This window comes from Pempheris klunzingeri, chromosome 21 (genome assembly GCF_042242105.1).
Source record: "Pempheris klunzingeri isolate RE-2024b chromosome 21, fPemKlu1.hap1, whole genome shotgun sequence".
Lineage (NCBI taxonomy): Eukaryota > Metazoa > Chordata > Actinopteri > Acropomatiformes > Pempheridae > Pempheris > Pempheris klunzingeri.
In genome coordinates this window covers 12,565,409-12,585,797 of record NC_092032.1, presented here as the reverse complement: position 1 = coordinate 12,585,797, position 20,389 = coordinate 12,565,409, and the positions used below count along the sequence as shown (strand labels likewise).

Genomic DNA, 20,389 nt, shown 5'->3' with positions numbered 1-20,389 from the left:
TTTACATCCACTGTACAAGAATAATAAAAACTAAGAAGTGGCCTGATGTGTACACAAATGTGAACTTAAGCTAATCATTTATGGCTTCACAGTGGTATGTATTGAATCAGTGACACACGCATAAAACCAGAGAAATAACCTCTCAGATCTTAATAATAGACAATACAATATCCAGTTTGCAAATAAACAAATCTGTATTACATATACTTCAATACCGAATACTTACTCTAAGTGTGCATTGAAATCACTGTTGATTCAATACAACTTTTTAATTTTATCTCACTGGTACAAAACAACATGCCAGGTTACCAAAACACTAAAAGATAATATACAGCAACACCTGTAACTGGATTCGATAACTCTGTATACTGGGATTTATGTCTTCAGTACGTACAAATCTATTTACATTCACTTTTATGAGGGGTACAAATTCACACAATTACATTAACCTGCACTGACAACAGAAGAGAGGCACCAAACAATGTAGGAGTATTGAAGGGAATTTTTGTTAAAATTCTTGTTAAATGAGAAGATCGAAACCATTGTGATGTCTTCTCATCAAACTCTCCACTGGAGAGTGAATTAGTGTATTTTCCAAAATATCGAACTATTCCTTCAAGCTTTTTTCACCGACCACGTATCCCATATGAAGGCCTCTGCTGCTCATCATCATTAGCACGTGTTCTTTAATTTCACGAGTCTCTGTGGTGACCCTTTAAATCAGAGGTGGGTTGAGATGATTTTCAGGTAAAGCTGGACCTTCTGGATGCTCCTTCTTGCATGAACATGAAAGTGACTTTGAAGTCCAACCTTGTAAGCTGAAAAGCACAATGATAGCATCACTGTGACAGGGCCAGTCATCCTTGTCACCTTGCTCTGCTTTACATACATAGTATTACATAGTCTCTACCGACCTGTCTGGTTCAGACTCCTCCAGAGGAGAAGTTATGAGTTGACAAGTCAGGAAGAAGATTCAGGAAATATTTTTTTAGAAATGGAGGATTTAGGAGTTAAAGCTGTAGTCTGAGTCTCCCAAAGCATTTGTTTTACAGTCAGATGCTCTGCAACGCCTTTTATTCAGCTGTTATGCTAACACTGAGCCATAGACTGCTACATAAACAAGCTTCTTCTAGAGAATATTATGTTCCTGGCAAGGCTCTGAATCCCACATGTTGCAGTAACGCAAACAAATAACAATCACAGTGACACATTACTGATATTGCAGCCACAATGCAGTCACACAACAATCCATAGCAATTAATTTTCTTTACATTGGATACTTGTCTGTACAAGGTTAAATGACTCCTTCCAAGAAAATGTAAACATTCAAGGGCTGAATTGCTTAAAGGCATTTCCTCTCCAGAGTTGCTGTGCAGCCCATCTGACTGAAAGCTTCACTTTAAAACACTGAAATCAGGCACTCGTCAGTGATCGGAGCAAAACTGTCAGAGTGCGTCGAATAGTAAAAAGCATTATCCCCATCACAGGCTCAGAATCACACGAAACAAGAGGGAGGGCTGTACTGACGAAAGGGAAGGCAAAGGGCAATCAGTCTCTCATGAAAGTGATAGTGCAGAGAAGGGCATTTGTACTCCAAACCCATCAGTGTGAATCAGCATCACACTGGTCACCCGGTCTGAAGCCTCATGTGTTTTTTTGGAAACGAAGTTTCCTGTTGGTTATCAGCCCGGTTTTCTTTTTCTGTTTTCCTACAAAGTAAGGAAAACGAATGCAGACTGCTTTGTTCTTTTACATTCTTTTCTGTTACTTAAAATGTTTTAAAACATATGTTCCTCACATTCAGTGCTCAAACACAGCCCCATAATGCATTTCTGGTACTTTTCTTTGCCTGTGATGTCACTACACGCACTGTAACGATATGAAAATGAGATTTCATGTTTAAAAAAAGCTCCTTTTCTTCTAAAGCATTTGTTTTTGCACCAGCCTTGTTCATTTGGAGCCGCAGGAATCCACTAAGTGATTTTTAATCGGTGCATAATTACATCAGATTACGGGTGTGATGGTGCAGGTCACATTGGGATCCATCACCTAACCCCATTAACATGTGGCATTTTGTACTGTCCATTGGTTAAGTGAGCACACAGGGAACTTAATAACGACTGAATAAATTATCCATAATGATATGACTCACAAATTCACCTGTGCTTGCGCTCTGAACCATGAAACGCAACGACAAGAAGTTTCTCATTCAATTGTGCAAAGGCTGTGCCTGTGAAGCTTGTGTCTTTGTCAGTTAAACTTAAAGAAGCGTGGAGATTATAGCTCAGCTCAGAAGCTGATTTCAGTCACACTATTTTCTCATCACTTTCCGTCGCCCACGTCACACTCATCCTCTCACAGTGGATGTGCAAATGAGGGAGTGTGTTTTTTTTTTTATTCAAGAGCTTTCATATGTTGTGTCTTTTCTGCCTAATGTTTGGCATGACAGTATTTTATACAGCATATATGTCTGGATCACTGTTTGAGTGACTCAGATGCTCGGCAGGTCGTCGTGACAGGAGGATGAACCCCGGCGTGTTTTCGGGCTGCATCGTGTCAGCATGGTGATCTGGGTGCTGAAGTTGTTGCTGCTGCCGATAGACGGATGTTGGTATTTAGTGTCGGAGCCCATGTATCTCTGCAGGTGCCACCTCCGCCACTTCCGCTTGATCTCTCCTTGGACCTAAAATGGATTAAAACAATAACACTTAAATACAGCTTACAATTTATCATGTAAATTTCATTTTACAGCAAGCATACCTCATTAACATTAACTGAAAATATACCTTACATGGGAGGTGAATTGGTGAGTGGTCTGCTACAATAATGAATCATTCACAACAATACTGCATATAACTGGCTAGGCCTGGTTAGCTTATGTATCAGCTATTCTATTAAAGTGAGCTTTCACTCCCATGCATTACCTTTTATCAACAATTACCCCCCATACACATCACAATATAAGTAAATGTAGGTACAATGGAAGAAAACAGTATTTTTGTATATAATGGGCACCTGCAGGCTTCAGCACTGGGAAACATCAGTGAAGTTTGGAACACTGGTGTTAATAACATTAATAGATAAAGTATTTTATTGGTACCTACATATATTAAAACTGTAATTGCATTCTATAGTTAGACAGTTAGATAGAGTTACCAAAGACTGAGTAACCATCTCTGAAATATTTATACAACTATGATCCAGAGCTTGCCAAGGTCATAAAAGCTTTGACATTTGTCGTTTGACAATCTGTAAGCTTGTACCTCTTTACATGGAAAAGCTGTCCAGTACATGATGCATGTTATGTTCATGAAAAGAAAAACTAGGCATGGCCACAACAGAAACTAAAGCTGAAGAGATAAAGGATGGAGAACAATCTTGGGATTTTTTGTCCTTTTGTTTGATTTCTGTCTTACATTTCATGTATTCTTCTGTGACTTGACATTCCTCTAATTGACAAACAATTGGCATGAGTCCGACCGCACCACCAAGGTTTTACACTTAACAGAGAAAAACTGCACCAGATTAAAATTCAGGCAGCATATTGTCAAGCCCTGCCATCCAGCCCATCACCATGATTAAATCTGGCCCTACACTGGGAACATAACTAATGTGCCCACGGAGAGCTTCTGCATACATCACTGAATGGCTCCATGCCAAAAAGGCTGTGCTTTTTACAGCCCTCCCACCCTGCAGGCAGAGCGCAGAAAATATGCCGCGAGGAGGTCCAAGGGAGGACAGACGGCTGACTCACACTCACATCTAATCCACTTCTCAGCACTGTGTGTGAATGCAAGTGGTGCACCGAAACAAAACTACAGATAGTCATTTTCTGAGAGTCACGACAGCACTGTGGGCTTCCGTCTTTGGATGGAAATCCTGAGGTTTAAACAGTGTGTTACACAAATACTGGTCATACGTCGCTGTGAGGGGGGTACCTACCTCTCCATTGAGGAAGCAGTAAAGGACCGCAACCACAAACCCCTACATGGAAAGACAAACACAGATAAGAGAGCAATAACAGTGTGTGTCATGGTGAAATTTCCAGTTAAATCTATTCATCCTGCTTTTACAACTGTTTGCTATTTTATGAGACATATAACTGGATTTCATTGGCAAAAACAATGCACAGTGTATAATGGTTTATAGTGCTAATGAGAGAGGGATGAGAAGAATGATGGGAGGAATGTGCCTCCTTGGCTTCCACACAGTCTGTAATGCAGCTGTGCTATCTGGCTGTAGTCTCCATCATTGCTCATAATTTGATGGACTGAAATAACTCCAAGGTTTTAAGTGGTAACACTGCCACTGAATGTGTGTTTCTTTATAACCACTTCTTCCTTAAAAGTCAAAATTATACCTGAAACGAGCCCAGAATCAAGTCAAAAACTAGCCGCAGCTCAGTCTTCACTTGCTCTGGGATGAATGCAAACACGATAAAATTGATTCCAAACAATGGAATCAAAAGTAGCGTCGATTTGGCCAGTCTCCTGAAATGACAAAGGGAAAACACATTCACATATCCACCTCCGGTGAAACCAATTTTCAATCTGTCTCTATATGTGCCAATAATGAAATGCAATGGAGTACTTTTCATTTTACATTTCAGCTCAGAGGACCAGAGATGGGGAAAAAAACACCATTAAAAGTGTCAGTGGGAAAATGGCTCATGCATTACGGCTGGTTTATGAGATGCTCTCCATCACAGGGAAAATCAAGTAAGGAGCTCTCTATTTCTGAGCAAAGCAGCTGGCGGGCAAAGACTACTGTGCTGAGTGACGTGAGTTTCCTTTCTAAAGCTGAAAAGGATTGGACATCCCTGCTACACTCAGGGCAAGGAAGTTAAGATTGCTCAGAGGAAGTTAAAAAGAGACATGAAAAAAAATAAATTTACAGCACCAGCTGTAGCCACAGGACAAATCTGTTTGTCCTACTCGGTGTGTTTGTTCGAGATAATCTTTGTTTACCTTTGAAAATGCAGACCGAATTTAACCCAAGTTAGAAACCATTGAAGTGGCTGCAATTTTTCCCAACATACTCAAAGGGATCTGTAATGTTTTATCGTACCTCAGCTAATGAATAATACGAATTTAAGCAAGAAAAAGGTGTGAAATGATACTCACGAGTACTGGTTGGACTCATTTCTTCCAATATCTGGGCAGTTGATTTTCTGGCGAAGTATTCGTATGATACAGATGAATAGAATAAAGTTCATCTGTGGAGGATATAAAGACAATATTGGGGTAGATTTAGTGCTGGTGGTTAATGAAATAAATCAAAAATATTACATTTTTCCAATTAGAAATGGAATACAAGCTCGTTCTATAATCACTTCTACATGTGTTCAGGGTTTTACCTCATGGATATGGAGGAATGTTTGAGACATGCTTTTCATGACAGAAGCTAGATGCTGAATTTCATCTTGCTTTGATTGGATTGTGGTGCTGCCCTGCAGGAAAACTCTAAATGCATTTCTAAATTGTTAATTTAAGATGGACCTCTGAAACAGCCAGCGCATCACACACACACACACACACACACACACACACACACACAGTTCACGATGCACTCACAAACATCGGCCAGCCGCTGCAGAGAGAGAGACAAATGGAGCTGATCCTGATCCTAATGTGAAAGAACACATCCGAAGCTGCTGTGCTGAGACCTGCTGCCGATCAAAGACCGACAAGGCAGCAGACGTCGATTGAGGAGGGGGATGTTACCTAAAGAGTATGTTTCTGCAACCCCTGATGATTGTTTTAAAAATGTGAATATGAAAATGGGAAATGAAAATTATTCACAGAAAACAGTGCCAAAATGAGATGCAGCTCCTTTACTATAATCTACTTTTTTTAACATCTCCATTGTAGCTTCTCAAGCTTGTTGAACTCATCTCCACCCTGCTTTTCACACCTCTATAAAAGTGTTTACACTTCTCACTTACAGTGAAATACACACACACACTCACACACACACTTCTTAAGGAGCTCACTAGAAGACAGTTTAGCATAAAGACAGGAAACAGGGGCACACAGCTAGCTTCTACCTATATTGCCTTATCATATTGCCTTTAAAGCTCAATAAAAATCACAATAAAAAATATTTCTTGTTTCATCTGTACACAAATACAAAAAAGATAAATGCTATTTATTGGCAAAGAGTGGCCATTCCTTTATTCAGCCGATTTATTCGCATCTGTCTACAGATGTTTCTGTAGATGCTGATACTGTGTTCTGTGAAGATGCTGTGAAAACGAAGTAGATGGTGACCTGTGGGTCAAAATGAAAATGATGTGAAAAATGTACAATGTGAAATTAGAGCTTTGAGGTTGTACCAACCTCTTCATTCTGTTTTCAATAGGAATACTAAAAGTTCAAAAGCCTTCACAAGGGCTACATTACACTGACAGATAAGTGTGAGGTGGACTAATGATAAGTGACATTTTTTTTCCCCTCTGTGGCAATTAGTTTTACTTTGGAAAAGTCTGACTTGAGAGTGTCGACAGCTCTAACGGAACAGATGTTGATGTGATAGAATTTGAGTGATGAATAAAAGCTCAAGGCTTGTAAACTTACCAGGATTGACGCCAAAATAGGAGTTTTAATGATCCACCAGAACACATCAGTGTTTTCGATGATATCCCAGCACCTGGTGAAGCACGAAAACAATATTCACGTGCAAGATGTTAGCAATCAAGGCAAAGTCAGATCTACACATTGCACTGGACTCTGGTGTAGCAGTCCCCTGGTGTCTTCCTACCCCACATCGTTGTAGTAAGCTTTGGTGATGCTCCAAGCTGTGATGAAAACCGCCGGACCGCCTAGGACACAAAAGATATAAAAGTGCACACCAGTTATTATTATATCCCACTGGAACAGGTCACACATGTTGTAGTTTGTCCTCAGCTGAGGTCTCACCCCAGCACTGCAGAGACGTACGTATAAAGGCATAAAAAGAAGACATTCTCACCCCAGCCAATCAGGATGTAAGCCCAGAAATACTTCCTCTCGGAGAAGAAAGACACAGCCAACAATGCGTGGAGATAAAGGCCTTCAACCAGCAGCCAGAAGAAACTGGCCATTATACAATACTGGAAGAACACAATCACTACTTTGCAGCCAACCTGGTAATGACACAGGACATAAAAGCATAAATCACCCAATGACAAAGTGGATAAATATTGAACAGGGACAAGATTACAATGAAGATGATACAGAGCAATTTCATCCCCTGCAGGGACAGAACTGCATGTAGAAAATGGAAGAATGCACACATTGATTTTCTTTCTCTTTAGGCACAGGCTGCCTGTATTCAAAAGTTAAAAAGCGATATTTAATTTTTGACATTGACATTGTGCATAACAATAACATGAGAAATGAGTCTTTGGTGATTAGATGCCATCATGACGTAATCATATTTTAAGGTGGTAGTGAAACCCCTTAAAGCTGAATGTGGTGCAGGAGTGTTGCAACGATTATATCTCTGAGCTTAATGCAGCAGAGAGGAGAACAGATTTAATGTTTGGCAGCAACAATGTGACTGGCTCACGGAGACTGTGGCAAAATCTGGATAATTTAACTGAGAGAGCGTCATCCATAGTCGGCTAAAAGTGAAGGCAGACAGAGAGGGAGAGAAAGAATGAATGTGTCTTCCTGACTGAGCTTATGCTAAACTTCATTTGTATGAGTTTTCTATCAAACACCAGGGAGAAAGTGTGCCGTTAACCACAACGTCTCGTATGGCAAACTGAGGGCAGCACAAGTCAGCTGACGTGTCTCTGAGTGTTCAGTTACAGCTTAATCAAACAAAATCCACCTCTGAGCTCTCAGTGAATTAGAAATGATAATAGTGAGGTAATAAAAATGATTATTCTGCATTGCAAAAGTGGTCATTTTATGGTCTACCATTAGCAGTTTCATTGCTTCAAATATGTGCAATAATGGGGATTTCTCATGGGAGCCATTTAAACAAAGCAGAATGATGAATATAATGTCAGTATGTACAATAAATGACTTTGATCTGAAATGAAATAATAAATTAAATTAATTGTTAAATTGGTTCACCGCTGATGAAAAGAATAAAAGATTCGAACTAGTCACTATATTACTGGCTAATAAATCATTCACAAACGCTTGACATGATCCGATGCAGAGGACAGTCTATAGACGGTGCTTATAAAGGTGCAGGCAAGTCCAAAGAAATATTTGGCAGGTGATTGGATGAATCATCCGTTCATCACCATCTATCACAGGTTATCTTTAGCTAATCAGATCAAAGACCCAAATAATGTAGTTAAACCTTAACTTGGACTCGATGGCTCACTAGAAAAAAAGAGACTAAGCAACTCTAAGAACTCCTAAGTGTGTCCCACAAGTATATTGGAGGAGGGTGATTACATGCATGTTTTGGAATAGTAGTAAGTTCTGAGTGAGTTTTTTTTCTTGAAAAAGGATTAAAAAAGTAAAAGTGTGAAACTCTTTATCCTATTTACCCATTAATAAGCTGTGTCTACTACACTGTTGCCCATAAAGTTGGAGTAATTGTTCAATACCCCCAATTTTGTTAAAGCCTGAATACACAGTTTGCAAAGGTTAATTGTGGTTTAAGTTTCACTGTGATATGTTTGGAAGAGTTTGATCAATAAAGTTGAGAAGATATACATTTTATTTATCAAGAATAAATCACATTGTCACAATCATTTCATGAGAAGAGGTAAAAAACATTTTATTCCAACTTTATGGGCAACAGTGTATATGGTTTATAACTCATCTATAGTATTAGTAACCCATGTAAAGCCATCTATTACTACAGCATTTATGGGCCCTGATTGGGAAGTCTTGCCATTTAATCATTTACAAATGTAGAATTTGTGGTCCTTTCACAAACTGACAGAAGGCAGATGATAGCATATAAACTTCAAATCTTTCCAGAGGACGCAAAGTGCCGAAATGTTCCTTTTAGCAAGCAAGGGACAAAAGACAAAGGCTGAAACAACCACAGAGGATAACACAATCAGCTCTATTCTGGTTGGCTGACAGCACAGCAGCACAATGCTTCCATCAGGGCCGGTGAATTCATCCAAAATTCAGATTGCTGCTGGCGAGGCTGCTATTGAACTTGCTACACAAGTACAAAAGGTTCATTTTCCTAATGGAATGGATGCACTGAGCTGATGCGTGTAGCTCTTTCACAGCCTCCTCAATTCACGGAGACACACTTTCACTGTGTAGGTCCAAGGTGGACTCCATGAGCTGTGCCGTTATGGGATGAGCGTCCCAGAGATCCTACGGGGTGGGGAGGGGTGGGGGGGGCATCACACACATGAGAAAAATCAATACTGTACCCATTTAAAAATGACCCTGTGAGAGTGAATGGGCTGAGCACTTTAGCAGATGTTGCAAATATGAGGCATTGGCTGAGCAGGGAGGGGGGATAAAAAGGACAGTGTGATTAAGAATGGCCTGAATCACATTATAATAGAGACATTCAGATAGCACGGCAGAGAGGAAAAGACAGCACACATAAAAAACATAACTGAGTGGATCTGAATATGACAGGAACAGCTCCATTGTTTTCTGTCTTTTTAGAGCTCAACCCACGTATGGGAAAGCAAAAACAAGGACAATCAAGTCATGATATAACACTGGAAAGACCATGCCTTTTGTCTCAGCATGAAACGCTAACAATGATGAATGAACAGGGAAATGTCACATGAAAAATGTACTGAAGTGAAATGCCTGAGTCCTGCAGAGGAGTCGAACTCCTCATGGATACGTGAGCATCATTAATCATCAATGAAGTCCAAAGTAGTGGACGTCAAACTGCTTCTCATTCATAGTTTAGTACACTGATTTGACACCAGTTTATTGGGATGACACTGCAGCGAATTTCAGTGTCTTACAGAACTTTTATCAGTTTGATATAGTTTTACTCATTTTACAACATTTCAGAACAAATTATTGTATTTTTTAGACCATTACATTTATTTGACAGCTATATTTTGATTACGCACACTAACCCTATGATGAGTTTATAATTTCTTATGGATTATTAAAAATCAAACAAACTCGCAGGATTAACAAATTGCTGCTTATGCCAGTTATGCATGAGCATTTATATTAATAATGTTGTAAGGGTATTCTTCTACCTTTATTTTGACGCTCAAGTGTATGTTACTATTACTGTTAATTCTTTCGAATGCAGGACGTGCAGCTGTAACTTATTTTTACATTGTGATACTGCTGCATTTCTGTGTGATCAGCAATTTTTAACCAATTAAGTGTTGTGAACAGTGCATGTACGCATTGATTTTTACATTTTACACACTATGTGAATGCATAAAACATGCAATGATAATACTGGCATACCAGCAGTCAGTACCAGAATACAAATGGCCCTACTAGTGGAAATTTACACATTTACACACATAACCAATAAATTTTCCCTCCTGTGTTTGTATTCTGGGTTTCTGACAGCTCATTAAATAAGCTAGCAGTGGAGCTGACAGGGATTTGGTAGCCTATATAAACTGATTTTCTCTTGGCATGGGGAGGGGAAGAAAATGGACCCAGATGGGTTGTCTGAACCTTTCTGCTTCTTCTAATGTGTGCAAATCAGTACAAATTGCTGGAGCTCCATTTTAACAAGCCTGCCATCAGTGGCATGTGCATGAATGATGCCACACGTGCAAACACACACGCACACGCACACACAGTGACAAACATAGTTAAATAATTTATTTCTAAGCTTCCATACTGTGATATGGCATGAATGAATCTAATGGGTCACTACAGCAAGCATCCAACTCTAGGAGAAAGGTAATGCACCAAGCATGCAGAACACCTACACACACACACAGAGCGGAAGCCACGGTAATTGAGCCAACAAGGAAGTGATGCCGGGATCATGATAAGCACCGTAGCACCAAACCTGTCCTATAATGTCTTTTTCAGCCGATGCATGACAGCGGCTGGCTCCTGTCAGCCCAATAGTCCATTAACCCAACAGAGTCGGCCAGAGAGCTCAACAATAAACACACTCTGAAGCTCCTCTCGTCTTGTAGCCACATCATGTAACATAAACCTCATGTTCACAGGCCTGACTGTGGCCTCAGGGGTCTCCGGTCTGCGGTTCAGCTACATGTGTTGGGGTGGTGGTGGTGAAGAGAGCTGATGGGAAGAAATCCAAACATTGTGGTTTGCTATAACCCCAAGCATAAATGGCTTGTACTGTGAGCCTGACATTATTTAAGGGCATTCGAAGGAACAATTACATTTCATACAAATATTCTGCTGCTTGAGAGGTGTTGGGGCAAGCCACCTTATGGATTCTTCTATGCTGTAATACCGTCTGGCTATTTGGCCAAACACAATATTTTAGAAGTATGCCATACACAAGCACAAAACTTTGATTATTAAAAGGAGACCCCCTTAAGACAGCACGACAAGGTCATGTAATAATTTAGGACCCACCGGCAGGCCCTTTATATGTTAATCGGTATTGTTTATGTGCTGAGTACTCTCACAGAAAATTAAAGCACAGTAAATGAGGAACTTTGAGGGCCCTGGGCAGTTGCCAGTATTAGTCAGGCTCTAATGAACAATTCCCACAAATAAAACAACAGAATATATACTAATGCAATTAGACTGAATCACCATAATACAGTAATTCAATTCCAAAAAATACCACACTTGACTCAGTTATTAGTAGCCAAAGAGGATATTGAGAATTGTCAGATTGTCCGGTAGTCAAGCTTGAAGCTCACATGTCCTATAAACCTTGATGAAATGATACAAATCTCTACCTTGACTTGATTTTGTTCTTGTTGTAATGAAAGCGGTCGTCTGACGGAGCAATTTCAGGTCCCCCCTTGTCCCCTGCAAACATCAGCACTACAGAAATCAGTCAGTGGTTTAATGTGGATAATTAACCTCTGCATCACGTCTGCACACCCTAAGTGGTGTCACTGCGTCCCACTGAGTTCCTTAAGGCAGTTGACTTCTTTAGGCTTCAGTAACACCAGAAAATCCCTGAGATGTTCGTCTCAAAACACCCACAGCAAAGATCAGCGTCTTAGATAATTAACTCACAGAGCCTGAGGAGCAGTTGTCCACCTCCCCAACCTCATAGAGGACAACATCCTTGATGAACACAGCGATGGCCTTCAGGATAAAGGACACAAACAGATGCATGTGGATGTAGTTCCTTGTGCAGTGGAGCTTCCTGCGATGCACAGAGCGACATACAAGAATACAAACAAGACAAAGAGTCACACACACAATTCAAAAAGACAGCCGTCATGCCAGTTATCAAGTGCCCTTGGAGTTAATTGCTTAAAATGGCAGAAAATTACAGACTGACTTAACTTATAATTACACTCATTAGCTGCTTTTATCATCGTGTGGGTGGATCTGCTTTAGAATCCAATGAATGCTTTTTATGGTCCCTCACACGGCAATAAAGACAAAAGATGGATTTCAAAATGACTAATCAGACTAATTTGAAACCGTCAAGCATCAATTTTTGAATACTTCTTGACTACCTGATTACATTATCATACTTGAGACAATTAAATGATTAAAGAGAGAGACAGGAACAAATGTCTGCAGTGGTGTCAAGCCTCCCATTAGCTCCTATCATTTGTTTATGACGCCAATGCTTGTTCTGCCCAATCACTTAATATCCCCTTGGGAATCATTAAAGTTTCATCTAACCTTATCTTGCAACCAGGGAGAGCTTGTTAACACTGTCACAGCTATTTCAAATGACAATTGTTATTTTCTGTGAAAATTCTTTCATTCTGTCTCCACTGCAAACTGTTATGTCATTAACTTAAATTTTTTCTTCAGCATTTCTGGCCAATTTTAGATATTTAGAGCATTTTTGTGTTTGAATTCAATCACAGTCTAACTGCTGAGGCGCATACTGAGAGACGAGAAAGCCCAGCAGAGTGAAACTGATGAGGTACGACAGGCATAATCGTTTGAGTCTTTTTGCATTTTGGAGGCAAATTTGAGATCTAATTTCCATGCACTATGCTGGTGCTGTGACGACGCAGCAATATTTGTCACCACTGACTATAATTTTCCACACAACAACAGAGATTATTTTCTATTTTGGTTCATAGTCAGTAATTTACCACAAATATAATCTTTTTTCTTCACATTTATGAAAGTGTTTACCCGAGACCTCGTCTTTAAACACATCCGTTTCTGCTTTTCGTTGATCATTTTGCTCAAATCCGCATTTCTATGATAAAGCAAATACAGCAGATTGCAAAAGAGAAAGTCGTCCACCAAACAGAAAATTGGCTGTTCGAATCCCATTCTCGTCCTTGGGCAAGACACTGAACCCTAAATTGCTCCTGAAGCACAGCTTCAGTGTGTGAGTGCATGCGAATGGTTAGTTTCCTCCTGATGGTGGGGTTTGCAACCAAACATCAGTGTATAAATGGTGTATGAAAGTTTGAATGTGATTGTAGTGTTACAGTGCTTAGAGTGGTCGAAAAAGATTAGAAAGGTGCTATAAAAGTACGGTCCATTTACCATAGTAGTTTGTAGGATGGTAAATCTCCATCAACACCAAACTCCCAAAAATAATACAATTGCCTCATTATCAACATGCTCCAAACCCATCATAATCCTATATCTTTCACACATATTCATAGGATCTCTCACACATTTTCATAGGAGCTGTAGTTTTTCTGGGGTCCTAAAACAACTGTCATTACAAATCATGAAGGTTTCAATTTCTGATAGCAACAGCTCTAGTGGATGGCAATTTGTCTATGGAATGTAAAACCCAAGAACACGCTTGTTTTTCTTCAAAAAGACCGATGAAATAGTGAAAAATTGAGCACTGAGTCCTGTAACGGGAGCTACAGGAACAGACTTTCATGACTTCTGCTCTCTATTGTAAAGCTTCTGTTTCAAGAGATCACGGTATGCCAGCACAAATGCAACAGAATGTCATATTTTTGCTCCCTACCTGCAATCTGCGGGGTTCTCATTAATACCCCTCGCTGCGAAGCCCTCTAGGAACAAACTCCCTCAGGGGGAGATGAAAGTAAAGCATTTACCTTTGCCTTCCACTGGCCTGTCATAATGCTCCTTCGGGCTTCAACCTGTTGGGTGCCTTGATTTCACACTGTCACACATTTTTTCATCACTCTGACCTTGGCCTGCCATGTGGCACTGGACACATTAGGGTGAACAAAGCTCTCAGGTGGACACACTTTCACACCCACTGCAATGCAGGTCTTTGAGGAAAACATGAAAAGCATCTCTGATCAGTGACCAACAGTGATAGTTGCAGAGACAGACTATATAGGAGATGCATGGAAAATAGTACCAAAAAAAGCAATAAGAGAAAACGTGTATCTGTTCCTCCCCGTGGGCCTGAACAGAAATTTGTACAGTAGGAGAATAGATGGTTGGAGGGAGGACAGAAAAGACTCATTGCACAACATTACATTGGCTATGAATTCAAGGAGAGGAAGTGAGCACAGAGAACAGCTCATGCAGCAAGATGAATGATTTCACAGCTAGTGTATTCATGTGGGGATTTTTTTCAGCAGAGCAAAAAGCTTATTTACAGTTTTAAAAAAAAAGCCCAAATGTGTACACACATGGAACCAAAAAGTTTTTTTCTTATCATCTTGTAACACTCTAAGGTGTTTAAAGTTTAAATCTTATACAGATGAGCTAGAAAAAATGGCATTACAATAAAGAGATTTAACATTTTGTGGAAGAAGATTGCAGTATTATGTAAGTCACATGCACACAAACTGTATACAGTATATTGCCTAATCTTAAACTGTGATCTCAGTCACTCTTGACATTAAAACTGTCGGTCAGGATCATCTTTGGTGATCTTAGAATCAATCCCTGACAAATGTCAAAGAGCGACCGAATCAGTCTCTTCAATCTCACGATGCTTTAGATGTATAATCTCTTTGCAGATGTGTGCCGTGAAAAGATCAACGACACTGAAATAAATGAAAGGATCGACAATTCATTTAATTCAGAAAGAAAGTGAATCTTTTTTCTTCTCTTTCATAGTTTGACATAAGCCTTGTGTTTCTGCTCCTGTGTGATATCAAAGTGTTTGATGTGTGACACTGAAATGCATGAAGTGTCCTCATATCGTCCAGCAGTAATAATGTCAGTGTGGTTTATGGTAAATTGTTCATTGTAATGCACAGGGGTCCTGCAGCAGTGACTTTTTTGGTTCCTTTTTTCCTTTATCCTACCCCTTTCATCTCTTTTTTAAACAACAAACCACACAAGGCCAGGAAAAAGGTTTACCCATCAGGAAATGCCATATAAGTCAACAATGGAAATTCTTGAGCAAACCAAAATGCTGAGAGTAAAAACATAGATGTTTTTTGTCTTTTTCAAACTTCCGGTGCATAGTTGGAGACTTCTAAGACTTGGAGATTCCTAATGAAGAAAAGTGCTGTGTACGAAACATTCAAATGAGAAATCATGTGGTGAGTGTGTGTTACTGTGTTTCTACGTACCTGAAGATGCAGAGGATCACGATAGCTGTGGTGAGAGATATGAGGGAAACACTGTGGCCAATGGTGTAGCCAATCTTCACCTGCCAGAAAAACTTGCCCTGAAGAAAAAAACATCAATCCAAGTCACAGTGAAAGACCCTGGACACAAGATGTATTTTGTGAATTTGATTCCATGCTATGACACTAAATACTCTAAATACTAGATACATTGCACATCCAGTCCATCACATGGTTAGAAAATGAAATCCATTGTTACATTTGAAAGGGATTTTTCAAGTGGGGTTGTGTGAAGTACTTATACCCAGCATGGATGCTAAGAAATGTTCTACCATGGACGGTAGAAAACATTTCCTAGCCACCTAGAAAAATCAATATCAGTTTAAGTGTAATCTATATTTAGAATATTTTCACTGCTTTACATTTCCATCAGACAGCCCTTTTGACAGGGGCCCATTCATTTGTGTTTTGAAGCCTCAAGTTTCCCTTTACAGGCGTCACTACCTTGTTTTTTTTCAACCAAAAGTAATGCTCGTTCCACAAAGACTGCCTCTGATTGGTTAGTCACAACGTAGTCCTGACGTAAAGCATACTCTGCTTTATGGTCTATTTTCCTCTGAATGGGAACATAATTTATTAAATGAACATCATGTTGTATAGATGAAGACTTAAAACTAGCTACTGAGACCATAACCTCATTAGGAAAATGTTTACTGACGTAATAAATCTAGTGAGAAGTAGGGTCTCATAGGCTTCCATTCATTTAGACTTCTTTTTGCAACCAGCAGAGTTGCCCCCTGCTGGTGATGAAAAAGAATGTAGGTTAAAGGCTCTTCCGCATTGACTTCACTTTTCACTTTTCATACCCAGAAGCCACGTCCACTTCTTACATACAGTCTGTGGCTAAATTACGTTTTTCAGCTGACCACATCCACAGCAGTGCATTGCTTACTACTTTAACTACATTGTAAATATGCTTTAAGTAAATTTTGCAGATAATACTTCAGCATTTTTACCTACAGAAGAATTTTAAGATTTTTCTTCCACCACTGATCCCACCAAAGGTAACATGGTGCTGATGAAAATCATGTGGTATTTTCAAAAGCTCCAGATCAACTACTAAGTGAATGGTGAGGTAAGACACACAAATATTTTTCCAACCTTTCTCTAATCATTTTTCTCCCAGTGTAATACTTTATGACACGGACCTCTAAAATCATGAAACAATGTACTGGTCACAACTCATAAACATGCACCCTGTGGTGAGGGATCGCCATTGGACATGGTCTTACATGACAGTAAAGCATCATAAAGGGTCAAGAGCAACATCACTCTTAAGGAGAGCACCGCTTCTCTCTCAATCTGTATGAATTCATTAAATGTAATCTCCTTAAAGTCAAGCCTAATTATTCTGCTTTGAAAAACAGTGGAGACCCGCAGGCTTCAGCTGATCCATTTAATGACTCCGATGATTGTTTAGTGCTTTAAGTAAAGTTTTCTTGAACCACAGTCTCATCTCTGTCCCCTAAAAAAAATCAATACAGCTGGATCTACTCCAAGGTAACGGTTGTTACGGCCTAATATCCTCTAATATTCTCTAATATTATACTGGATCTCGCTGCCTCCAGCACATGAGCATGCAGAACCTTTTAGAGTAGCTTCACAATGTTGCTGCCATGGCACTGTATGTTTTGTGCTTGATGAAAATGAGATTAAGAGCTCTGGATCCTTCTGCACACAGAGGTATCAAGTATGCAGAGAGATAGACATCGAATTCCTTTTAGAGTACTTCACCAGCCGGGTCCCTCCTGACTTCCTATGTGGCATACTAATGAGGAAGCCTCAGTGACTCAGAGAGCAGAGTGCCCACCAAGAAAGCTTTTACCACCCTGTAGTGCATATCCACTCTTCACCCTCATCCACCTCTGACAACACAGACAAGACCAGTACTCTGCATTATAACTAAACTGAATAAGTTGATGTATTTATTCCTCTCCTTGCCCTGAAGAAAACATGAATAACCTCTAATGACTTTTAGTGCCTGATAATAGAGGCAGGAATTACTAACTGACTTGGCCTTATCAATGAAAAGAGTGCCGTGCTTCCGAGACATTTGTCTCTTTCAGCAAACATTGACAGATTGTTGACTTATTGGAATATCCACTTTCAACCTATTATCTAGCTCATTAAAAAAATATCTCTAGAAATGTTACAAGTGGTAACATAAAATTATTTTTTTACAACTCATTTTCCACGACTGCCTGTTTAAAGGATATTTTTTCTTCAGTATCAAAGTAATCCAGTGATAGCTGTTGGTACACGTATGGTTATATTGCAAACAAAAGCTGCTAATGGCTAATTTCTGTCAAAATGTGCACACATACTAGTTAAATAGATGACTCCTTGGTAGCATTACATATACACTTCCTGTATGGTAACTTATAATTGTTATAAAGCAGCAGAATAATTATTGGACTTTTATTCGCAGGTCTATAAACATGATTCCAAATGAATGCTTATGTTGCTCTGGATCCATAAAATGTGTAAATAGGCAAAACATGCACCCAGCAACACTTCTTAATTAATGATTTGATTAATCCACATAAAAACTGAACATAAAAATGACAATCTTTGTTTTTTACAGGGATTAAGGTTAGGGTTATTGATAGGGATTGATGTTTCACTTCTCAGAAAACTCGGAAACTCTCATTTTATATTCAATTCAATTGTCTAGGATACAGTGTGCTAGTTAGTAAGCTGTGGAAAAAGCCAGGCTATCTGTTTCTCCCTGCATCCAGTGTTAGTGCTAAACTATGCTATTCGTCATCTATCTCCAGCTCAATGCACATCAGTATCCATCTCCTCGTGTAAATAACTCACCTCAGGCAAGTCAAAAGAAAAACACTTGAATTAAAGAAAGGTACAGAACAAATCTGAGGCAAACACTTGGAGCTGTGATACCAAGAGTCAATACTACAGCTATTTTCCTGATAGACCCAACGATACTCACCCACCTACTGGCTCTCAGGATGGTTTTGCACGGTGCTACTGAGTTAAATAACAGAGGCCATTGTGTATTGGTTCTGCTGCCTCTTATAGACTCTTATACTCACATCATCGCTAGTGCTGTTGAGATTATATCCACAGTTCACAGCGATGTCGAAAGGATGCATCTCAGTCCAGCCGTCTGCTGTGCAGGTTTTGGAGAGGTTACCTGCTGAGGGAGCGGATAGAGGTCATAAAGAGGTCAAAGCCACCCAGGCAGTAGAGTTCTCTCTTATGTGCTCACCAAGTTAGTTTACAGTTTACATCTTCTGCTGTGAGACATACTATCGCACTGTCAGTGACATCATACTGACTTGTCAGGCCACTGCAAACAACTAGGGAACTTCCAAGAACTGCTGTACGGCTCTCTCCTGCTAATGTGGCTGTTACAGATAAGTAAAGTAAAGATCAACAGGCTGCTGTCAAAGAGTCGTAGGCACTCATATGAGGAAATATTACCATGCCCAGATCATGATGTTTTAAATTTCATAACTCAAGTAAATTAGTGTTTAGTGTCTCAAATCCTGTCTCCTACAGTAGAAATCATCTTTACATAGCAATAAATCATTTTCCCAATTACACTGTGGGTAAGTGAAGAGTGAATGAATTCAGAAAGTATGTTGTGACATTGCTGTGCAGCTGGATTAAATGAGTAGTTTGTAGGTTTGTTTTTTCACTTGCTTTTGTGGACTGCCTCCATGTTCAAAGATATGATTACTAATATGATATGATTACTAATTTATAACTGTAAGAACACCCAGATTGTCATTTCTGCCCCCTGCATTAGAAATAACCTTCTATTCGTCTGACCAAGATATTCTTTTTGTACTTAGCTGCAGGAAAAGTGTTCTGGGAGAAGAACACCGGAAATAGTCTGTTATTTGGTTTATTCATGGATTTATTCATGGTTTATTCATTTATGGGGCATCAGAGGTTCCTGTAATCAGCTTAGCCCAAATGAGACCACAAATATATCCAGTGTGTGTCCAAAAGTCAAGTTGCCCTGTGTAAACATAGCCAATTACAAGAAAATGTTATCACATGCAGGAGCTGAGCTGTGGAGGAAATTATGTGTAGCATCTAGAAATTCTATTCAGTCAGGGAAAGGTTTTCTGTTTTCTTCTGCTGTGTCTGTGGTTAAGCATCATGCTGGGATGAATCCCATCTTAGTTTCTCTCTTATCTTATCTTCAATCCATTCCTCCATTAACCAAACACACTTTCATGGATGTGAGTTTGCTTAACACACATACTACAACATCAGCATCATTAAACCAACATCATCCAGCTCCCTCTCCTGAAACCAAAGGATTTGTCAGAGTTGGTGCCGTAGGAGGGCATGGGCTGAGTCCTCCTCAAGATCCTCACTGAAAACATTGACTAAAGTTGACGTCATCTGTCAGGCCCACGTACTCTGTGTTCATTTGTAGTCTGGGTGGAAAGTGTTCACCGTTTTCAACAGATTTATTGCTGCATTTCAGAATATCAGCAGAATGAAGAGACGAGGAGAAAGCAGAGTGACTTCACCTGGACTCAAGGCCATTTCACAGACAGGATATTACAACAGCATTTACACATCTATGCATCATAAAAGTCTGATTCGTAAGATCAGATCCCGACACATATTGTACTTCTGAACATTTTTTAGTAGGAATTCCTTTGGTTATTACTGTAAAGAATAGTCTAAGACATTTAATAAATTAACTTAACTAATCTAAATGACCTAAAACACAACTTGTGTTTTTAACTGCAATTTCTCATTATGATATATTGAGTATGTTATGCTAAATGTTGTGAAATATTTAAACATGTATTTCTTTCAACATTG

At 39.5% G+C, this 20,389-nt stretch overlaps 1 protein-coding gene across 1 annotated transcript in view; it reads right to left on the bottom strand.

The window, feature by feature from the left end:
• Window positions 1-2,491: 2,491 nt before the first annotated feature.
• vipr1b (vasoactive intestinal peptide receptor 1b) overlaps window positions 2,492-20,389 on the bottom strand; it is a 37,795-nt gene continuing 19,897 nt past the window's right edge. Inside the window, exons 4-13 of the mRNA XM_070852849.1 lie at window positions 18,631-18,731; window positions 15,521-15,618; window positions 12,090-12,222; window positions 6,970-7,123; window positions 6,760-6,820; window positions 6,576-6,648; window positions 5,124-5,215; window positions 4,361-4,490; window positions 3,943-3,984; window positions 2,492-2,683 (exon numbers count right to left, since the gene is read on the bottom strand). Of these exons, the coding sequence (XP_070708950.1) occupies window positions 2,492-2,683; window positions 3,943-3,984; window positions 4,361-4,490; window positions 5,124-5,215; window positions 6,576-6,648; window positions 6,760-6,820; window positions 6,970-7,123; window positions 12,090-12,222; window positions 15,521-15,618; window positions 18,631-18,731 (1,076 nt within the window). The remainder of the gene's footprint in view (window positions 2,684-3,942; window positions 3,985-4,360; window positions 4,491-5,123; window positions 5,216-6,575; window positions 6,649-6,759; window positions 6,821-6,969; window positions 7,124-12,089; window positions 12,223-15,520; window positions 15,619-18,630; window positions 18,732-20,389) is intronic.